General features: G+C 45.7%; 1 protein-coding gene across 1 annotated transcript; it reads left to right on the top strand.

Annotated features, from left to right (window-relative positions):
• The first annotated feature begins 8,331 nt into the window (after nt 1-8,331).
• LOC147689513 (uncharacterized) lies at nt 8,332-9,016 on the top strand. Its single transcript, XM_086936899.1, has one exon. It carries the CDS (start codon nt 8,332-8,334, stop codon nt 8,995-8,997), a length of 666 nt encoding a protein of 221 aa, XP_086793025.1. The 3' UTR covers nt 8,998-9,016.
• Nucleotides 9,017-9,801: the final 785 nt, after the last annotated feature.

Below are 9,801 nucleotides of genomic sequence, written 5' to 3' on the forward strand. Positions count from 1 at the left end.
AGCCATGTCGTTGGTCCCCGATACAAAAATCTTTGACACCCCAACTTTTAAAGGACATGGGCAGGGATCCTTCATTGATCATATATTAATATCTTCAGATGTTGTTCAATGGGTCTCGCACTTTACTATCCTCACTAGTGTATACAGCGATCATAATCCCCTTGTCATAAACCTGGGTGGAACATTACTTGCAAAACGACAGTCACGCATTGATCATGGCACGTTAAGGTGCGTAAATGGCAGGCGTCGCATCAGATGGTCAATGATAAATCAAGATACCCTGTGTACTAAAATAACCAGCGCATGTGAAGAGGAGCTGTCTGTGTGCCTATCTTCTGACTCAACCCCCTCGATTATTTTGTCCAGGTTTGAGGGGCTGGTCACCAAAATTGGCTCCATGCTCACAGCGCCAACAAAGGGTCATAGTGAGAACAACTCCAAATGGTTTGACCATAATTGCTCAAAGGCAAGTAGGGAGCTGAAACACGCCTTAAAAACTATACCCAGAGATTGTGACCTGATAAAAAACCTCCGCTTGGCCTATAGGAAAGCAATAGCTATTAGAAAAAAGGAAATTAAGGCCAATGTCATTGAATCCCTTTTAGACCCATCAGTGTTGGGGAATAGCAGCAAGTTTTGGCAAATAATTAACAAACCTTTGTTTGATAATCCAAACGACACAGCCCTTGGAACAAACATCCCAGAGGGGGAGTGGGTGTCCCATTTTAGCACAATTTTTAAGAGTAATGAGCTTCGGGAAGACTATGATCTTTTAAGTTCAACTGCGTCTCCATTATGCTTTACAGTACAAGAGACTGTTAGAGGAATACAGGGTCTAACTAGCAACAAGGCCCCGGGTCCGGATGGATTGCCGCCGGACCTGTTTAAGTCCAGTATCCCTTTCTGGGCTCCGGTTCTCACGGCTGTAATCAATGCAGCGGTGACAACTGGATGCCCAAGAATCTGGGGTCTCTCGACTATAGTCCCCATTTTTAAGAAGGGCGATCGCAGTAGCCCGTTATGTTACAGGCCAATCTCTTTATTAAATTCAGTAGTTAAAGTGGTGGGGGGTGTAATTCTTAACAGGTTATCTACTTGGGCTAAAGATAATAACATCCTTTCACCCATACAATACGGGTTCAGACCAGGCCACTCGACCATTACGCAGTGTTTGACCCTATACCTTATTCTAAGCAAGTATACACTGGCGAGACAAGGCACTGTCTACATGGCATTTATGGACCTGTCGTCCGCTTTTGACTGTGTAGACAGAAGCCTATTATGGGCTACTTTGTTGAGAATGGGTGTAGAGAGGAACCTTGTCAACTTCCTCGCTGATCTGCATACAGATACAAGAGCGAACGTCCGTTACTCCCAAGACCTTAATGTAACGGACGAATTTAAAATAAACCGGGGTGTTCGACAAGGCTGCATCTTGGCCCCATTTTTATTCAACCTGTATATTAACGAACTGGAGGAATTCCTTCTAAACGTAGAAGCAGATTACCCCTTAGTTGAGCGCAAAGGGGTACCTGTATTACTCTACGCCGACGATGCTGTTCTTATTTCTAGAACAGCAATCGGTCTCCAGAAACTACTAAACTCCTTCTACAAATTCATGGAGTCACGTGGCTTTAAACATAAATAATTCTAAGTCCTACGTTATGAAAGCAGGGAAGGGTGTCCCAAAAACTGTCTATTTTAGTATAAACGGGGAGAAAATTCCATCAACCAACTCCTTCTCTTACCTCGGGGTCCTGTTAGACCACAAGTTATCATGGGGCCCAGCAATCACTAAGAAGAAGGGTGAAACAACAAGGGTCAATGCGGCCATCCTTGGCTTTGCAAAAAAAATCGGCAATTGCCCGACGGCCGCATTGCTTAAACTGTACCAGGCAAAAAGCGTTGCTGTTGCCTGCTATGGGAGTGAGCTCTGGGGCTATCGCAAGATTAAAGACCTAGAGGTTACAGAAAATAACTTCCTAAAAAAGATTCTGAGACTGCCCAGGGGCATTGGGAACTACTCGGTACACGAGGAGCTGGGGATCCCCTTCTTAGGCGACAGAATAGCAGTAAGCCCTGTCATATGCTGGCTGAACTGCTGGCTGAACAACGACATCCCATTAACACATGCCCTACTGAAAGAAGCCTTACAGCTAGATGGGAGGCTTAAAGTACCATGGGTGAAGTACATAAAGGACAGCCTAACAGCAATTGAGCGACAGGATCTGTTCCATGCCCCAAACTCAATCACAAAATCTGACGTGAGCTTGGTTAAGAATGCTATATTACTGTTAAGATGTACCGACAGAGAAGAGGTCGAGATACAGAAGGTCAGTGTTAGGAAACACCTATTATTAAAAACATGCTTGCAAATGGAACCTTACCTGACTTGGCCGATGTCCAGTTATGAACGGTTTCTGTTAACAAGGTTCCGCTTTGACCTCTATCACCTTCTATTAGCAGTCCCAAGTGGGGCTCAACGGGGCGAAGTGTTGCCAGCTTGTGGCTGCGACGGAAAGTCTCCTCAAGATCTGGCACACTTCCTTTTTATCTGCCCCTACTACTCCACCCCACGGAAATTATACCTTAAACCGTGCCTTAAAAAATTGAGCTTCACACAAATTAAACCTGCACTTTATTACTTACAACTACTGAATAGCGATTGCACTTTATTTGTATGTAACTTTTTAAAAAAAGCCATTTGCTTTAGGAAAAGCATGGATGGCTAACCACGATGCTAAAATTTTAGGTGCTTTTTAAGATTACAGCTATTTATATTTTTAACCATATACTTCCCATGCTCATACTGTTTGTTATATTGTACTGTATACTGTGTCATTATTTGTCATCTGAAATGAATTGTTTGTAATGTTTTAAATGTGTGCTTATAAACTGTACTTTTATGATTGTAAAACCTACAATCGAATAAAGATTTTGAAATGAAATGAAATGACTTATAGGTTACTGTGTGTCCATATATAGGTTAGATTTAGGAATACTATACCTAAAGCAAAGGGTGATTACACCACCTTGCCCCAACTGAGCGATCAGCAAGTTGTGTCAAATAGGAAGGCCAGGCCAGGGGTGGCACTAAACATGCTGCAGCCCCTGGTAGGCCTTGGATGCGCCTATGCCCTGGGTACCTAGGGTACACTGTACAGGGGCTCACAAGGTGAATCATGTTCCAATTGTGTATGCACCTAAGGTACATGCAGTCCATTTTAAAGAGAGAGCAAATAGTCTGGGGTCCTAAATAGCAGGATCCCGGGCCAACTAAGTAAAAAACCAGCTAAACACTAGGCAAAAATTTGGGGGCAATCATAGTCAGGTATCCACCTACCTACACCCCCCCCCCCTCCCCCCCACCCCCCAAACGAAAGGAGATGAGGCTATCCTTGACCAGGTAAGCCTCTATTACCTAAGTGGCCATATAAGTAAGTACCTGCACTGGCATGGTTACCCCCTATCTCATGGTCCACTAAGCAATCCCTCACCCTAAGGGTATCTGAGGGTCTCCACCATAGGGAATCTCTACCTGTGGTGTGTTTTGGCAAAGTAAAAGGCTGGTGTGGGAATGGAGTATTGAAGTGAGGTTCCACTAATGTTGGGCTCAGCTTCCTCCAATCACGATCCACCATATATGCCTTTCTTTCCATGACTGAGTTGCAGTGAGCTCTCAGGGTCAACCTCTGGCTACCTAAAGCTGGAGGCTGAGTCCTTTCTGTTGGCTTACTGGAGGGACAGGTCAGGTTTGGGGCCCTTAGGTCCCAGGTTTGGCTGTGCCCAACAGAGTCCATATGGGGGAGGTCCCTAACTGTTTGTAAGGGAGATCCCTCAGGAGTTCTTGGAATTTTCACCTTGCTAGGGCTGCTAGCTTTGGTGCCCCTAATCTGCTGATGGGGAGTTCCTGTGGACAGGGGGCTCTTTGGGGTCCACTGGCCTCCCTGACCTCTACAGCCCTAGGCTGACTGAGGCAGGGTAGAGAGGGGCAGGTTACCTGCTCCAGATTGGGTCCCCCCTGGGAAGGGTCCGCTGACATCAGGGGCTCTGCCAGGCTAGGCCTGACTACCTCTGGGGCAGTTCCTTCACAAGGGGTAGGGTCAGTTCCCTGAGGAGGCTGACTCCCACCTAATGTCTGATGGGAGGGAGACTTTTCTTCCTCCCCAATGCTTTCTGTCTGAGTGGAGTGATCCATAGTTTCAGGCTTCACAACACAAAAATCAGTCTGAGTTTGAACTGTCACCATCACAGCCCTGCCAACCTTTTCAGGAAGGAACTCAGTTTGGGTGTGGGCTGTGACCATCACAGCCCTGCCAACCTTTTCTGGGAAGTCTACCTTCACTCCTTCAATGTTGATCACCTGATAGGTGAACCCAGGTTAAAGTTGTCCTGAGGGGACTAGACTGTTAGTCACCATAGTGATGCTAGCCCCCTGTGTCTCTGTAGGCTTCAACTTTCTGGCCATTGATAAGGGGCTCCTGTCTGTACTGTCCCAAAGTGTTGGGACAAGTGGTGAAGTTGTCAAACCCCATGCCATTTTCACATAGAAGAGTAGCTAAGTTAGGGGACCTGGTTAGGCCAGAGTCCCTGTGAACTCCCAAAGTAAACCCAGCCAAATTATTGGGGGCACTCCCACCACCTGGGGGATTACTACTAATAGTAACAGGAGGTTTGGGAGTATTACTTGGGGGTATGTTCTCCTTATTGCTGGCCTTTGGGCAACTGCTTTCAATAGCCTACCTGTTTGCAGGCATGGCAATAAGGTTTCTTCTGGTTAGAGGAAGTGTTTTGGGACCTACCCCCCTCATTGGAGTTTTGGGGCCCTGGGGAAGTCTTCTCTTTAGATTTATCCCCACCTTTCTCTTGAGGCTTGGTAGAATCTTTCTTCTGGTCACCACCCTGATTTTTAGGCCTAATCCTGGTTCTGACCCATTTGTCTGCCCTCCTACCCAATTCTTGTGGAGAGGTCAGATTTGAGTCCACCAGGTGCTGGTGTAATAACTGGTTTTGACAGTTATTAAGTATTTGCTCTCTCATCATCAAATTATACAATCCTGTATAGTCCTTAACTTTACTGCCCAACAACCAGCCCTCCAGAGCCTTAGCAGCACAATCTACAAATTCAGTCCAGTCCTGAGTATGTGTCTTCTGGGTATCCCTGAACATCAACCTGTACTGTTCAGTGGTTAAGCCAAACCCATCAATCAGAGCACTCTTCAGGACTGTGTAGTTATTAGCATCCTCATCACTGACTGTGAGGAGCTTATCTCTGCCTTTTTCTGAAAAGGAGAGCCACTAGATTGCTGCCCACTGACTTTGGGGTACCTGCTGTACTTTGCAGGCCCTCTCCAGAGCAGTTATCCACTTGTGGATGTCATCCCCTATCTTGTAGGGGGGCACAATCTTACTCAGGTGTCTATTGTCATAGGACCTGTCTTCATCCTTAGGGATATTGCTGCCGCCAGTGGAATCTAATCCACTCTCTCTATGCTCTCTAGCACGAGCAAGCTTCTCCTTAGCTAAGGCAACTTCTATTTCTTGCCTCTTAATTCTAAGTTGAGCCTCTCTCATCTTGCCCTCATGCACTTTCCTCTGAGGGGAAGTCATCCTCCTCTGAGTAGGCACATGAGGGTCATTAGAGGTATTGGAGTGATGGGATTCACCTGAGTGATTCCTGTTCCTCCTGTACCCCTGGTTAAGTCCCCTTGGAGGCCTGAATGGGGTTGTCCCATTCTCAGCTCCAAGGTGACTTAGGTTAGCCTGGCTAAGCCCCCTGACTTGGACCTGGCTATGCCCTTCTCTTTCAGAATCATCCTTCCCCTCATCTGAATCTTCATCATCATCATCATCATCATCATCAATAATAACTGGGGGATCCCTGGCATCATCTGTAGGACATTCTGACTTTACTTTTGGGTTTTACAGCTAATTCTGTATTATTTATTTGTAAAGTCCAACATTCATACATAAGTATCTTGGTGCTGGAGCATATATAAGATGGCATGTCATCACTTGTAGGGCACCGTACTCCACAGTGGGCCTCCAATACCTTACACAAACTCGCTGTCCCAGCCTTGAGATTCCCTAGTTGAGGAAACATTCACCCTCAAGCTCTCACGCTCACGTGACACCCCAAGGCTCTGCTTTACTGCCTCTTTAACTGAATTCACCCAGGACCTCAACGATCTCCTGCTGAATGCTACGGACCACACAGAACTGAGGGAAACTGATGATAGTGTATTATCTCTCGCCCCACATCATAAATGTATATTTAATCATCAATCCCTATGACATAAAGGTGCACACAGCGCAATGAAGGGAAATGTGCTGTATTATGATGAATGCTGCGCCATCGGGCCGCCACTAACTCGCTCTGCCCTGGGGCAACGCATTCATGTGAAATACGGAGCTGCTGCTTAGAGATCCCCTTAACAGGGGGTGCAGTCAGTTACTGCACTCGCCTGCAAGTGGATGTCTGGGGGTTCACAGGCATCCCTTTTCCCCCCTCCAGAGGGCTGCTCTCAGGGGGCGCACTGACCGTGCTCCCCCTGAGAGCTTCTTTGCCTCTGCGCCCGCGTCAGTAATACGGCGCGGGTGCAGAGACAAAGGGATATCCTCATTTGCATGGGGCACATCCCCTATGCAAATGAGGGAGCGCCCTTTGAAGATAGCGCTGGTGCTTTATGTGCGCCAGCACTATCAGTATGACATATGGGGCCGCACAAGCGCCTGCGGCCCATTCTATAATACCAGAGTGCACCGGGGGGTGCGCAAAGGTGCGCAAATGCCCACCCCTTGGGCACTTTGTGTAATACGGCCCCTGATGGATGACTGTCTGATTTCAGCGTTTGTATGACTGTAGTTGGCTGTTTTATCTCTCTGTTATTTCAGCATATGTATGTTATCTGTTATTTTCTCCATATTAATGTTCTTCTGTCACTTAACTATGGATCTTGTTCACACTCTGGAAAAAACTAAACATAAATAAACCAAAACTTACTTTATTTTTCTTAGAAAGCTGTTTCTCAATTAAAAAAAACAAGATTTTAAGGGCGAGCTTATTTTGTTTATTTTCATTAGGGACCTCCTAACAGGATAGGTTGTTATGAGGTATTCGACATAAAGCATATACATTCAGTGATGATTTCTTTTTTAAACCCACAGAGAACAGTTCCATGAACATATCAAATAAGGACAAATAATGAAGAAAACATTGTGATCCGTGAACTCTACTAGATCAGCCCACGAAGGTCCAGAATTGACAGCTTCCATCGCTCAGAACTGAACATTGCTCTAAGCGCCCAAGGAACCTGCGCAGGAGACGACATGTCTTGAAAGAAGTAGGAAAGAGCAATCCCTTGGGTGTTGGGTGCAAGAGTGTCACAAGACCCAAACAAAAGCATACATTGAATCAGACCTTGTCTTGGGTGTTTGAAGGATTGTGAACTTAGTTCATCTCCAAAGATAGCAGAGTGCTTCTCAAAAAGCATTTTATCTCAACTATTGCTTCTAAATTATGAGGTGGTGTACTAAAAACTGTGTAGATCGGAATTTCTCCATCTGGCGGTCAGCACACGGTTTAGACTGAGTAGGATGGGAGGTCGCTCCTTTCAAGTACTAGCGGCAGGACTTTGGAACTCTCTCCCTGTCCATATCTGAGCCTTGAACAGCCTCACTTCCTTTAGGCGTGCCATAAAAACTTATCTGTTCCCAATTGCTGAATGATTCCTCTTCCCCTTTTCAGCATCGATTTGTTGTGTTGTGGTACCTGATCAGGCGCCGGGACGCCCCTTGGCTGGGGCAGCTGCGCGCCTTAGAAATACTACTAACATAACATAACACGTTATTTTAGTTTAGTTGTAACCTCAACTGTGCCGGCCCTCAGGCCATACAGAAAGAAATTGGAGGTGCATCGCTTCAAAGTGCACTATTAGCCCTCGTGACACGCATCTTCTTGGAACTATTGCACTGAAATTGATATTGAGTCCTACGTCTATGGCTCTTGCCCACTGTTGTGCACTCTGTTGCTTCCCAGCTGTGTTGAACTTATAGTAAGCCAGGCCAGCGCCTGGATACCCTGACGGGTCATTAGCAGCGCTTTATAAATCCTGTTTGATTGACTGAGAAATATCATTACATACAAGTCTGCTTAAAACTTGAAAAACATACACCAGAAATTCACCCCATATGCAGTAAATGTGAGAATGTCTGAAGTGTTTCATTAACCATGTTGTTCCATCAGCAAACGCAGGGCGTATGAAAAAACATAGCCAATCCAGTGTGTAAATGCTTGGAAAAAGATCATACACACACACTGAGTATCTCAAGATGTTTACTTTCCCATCAAATGTAAAGAGCCAACAGCAAACTCATAGAGGAGATAAACCATACAGGTGCAGTGAATGTGGGAAGAGCTATAGACGGTCATCAGACCTGTGCATTCATCAGCACACACACACGGGAGAAAAACCGTACCACTGCAGTGAATGTGGGAAGAATTTTAATCAGTCATCAGCACTGAGGCGCCATCAGCAATCACACACAGGAGAGAGACCATTCAAGTGCAGTGAGTGTGGTAAGACATTTATTCAATCATCACACCTACTGGTCCATCAGCGAATACACACAGGGGACAAACCATTCAAGTGCAGTGAGTGCAATAAGAAGTTTATTCAGTCATCACATCTACTGGTCCATCAGAGAATCCACACAGGAGAAAAACCACACACATGCAGTACATGTGGAAAGAATTTTAATGAACTGTCAACACTAAGGTGCCATCAGCGAGCACACAGAGGAGACAAAACACACAAATGCAATGAGTGTGGGATGACTTTTATTAGAAAATCGCACTTAGTAGTTCATCAACGAATACACACAGGTGAAAAGCCATACACGTGCGTTGAATGTGCAAAGCATTTTAGTGTCTCTTCAAACCTAAAACGTCATCAGCAAACACACAGAAGAGAAAACGTTCAGTTGCAGGTGACGTGAACTTGGGAAGATATTGAATCTATCATCAGAACTAAGGTGTCATCGCAATCATACAAGGGAAAAACCATGAAGGACAACCAGTGTAGAAAGAGCTTCATTCACTGATCACCCCAATGGTCAGGGAGCACATCCCAAAGTCAAACCAAGAACGTGCAATGAACGTGGGAAGAACTTTGATGAACCATCAATACCAAGGTATCACCAGTGATCACACAAAGTAGAAAAACACAGTTTGTATCATAAAAACATTATTCACTTAGCAAATACAGGACCAACACGCCATAGGGGAACAAGTACAGGTGCAATGAATATGTAAAGAGCTTTAGTGAGTTATGACACTTAAGGGCCCATCAGTGAACACACACCGGGTTCAAACCTAAATACATGCACTGAATGTGGGATGGGTTTTAGTCACCAAACCTTAGGCGCCTTCAGCAAAAACACACCATTGAAAAACCACAGGCGTGAAGTGTCAGTGGTGCCAGTCTTACGTGTTGGAACACCAGAGCCTGGGCCTCCAACTGAAGAGGACGGTTGAGATGAGGAAATGATTAACCAAATGCCAGATGGAAGAGAGAGTGTAAGTTTCAGGATCTTCTGAAGTTGAGGAAGTCAGTTTCCGGTCATGATTGAGGAGGTAGTGAGTTGCTCATGGAAGAGCCCTGTACCTGGGGGGGTCGGCTGCCATATTTCTTTTTATATCGGAGGTGGCCTGTCAACTAAGGGCACTGGAGGCAAACCGGAGGTTCTGGCCGCTTGGTAAGTGAAAACAGTTTTCACTATGTTTCTCTCATCCTTTCGATG

The sequence above is a fragment of the Lissotriton vulgaris genome, chromosome 9 (assembly GCF_964263255.1).
Source record: "Lissotriton vulgaris chromosome 9, aLisVul1.2, whole genome shotgun sequence".
Lineage (NCBI taxonomy): Eukaryota > Metazoa > Chordata > Amphibia > Caudata > Salamandridae > Lissotriton > Lissotriton vulgaris.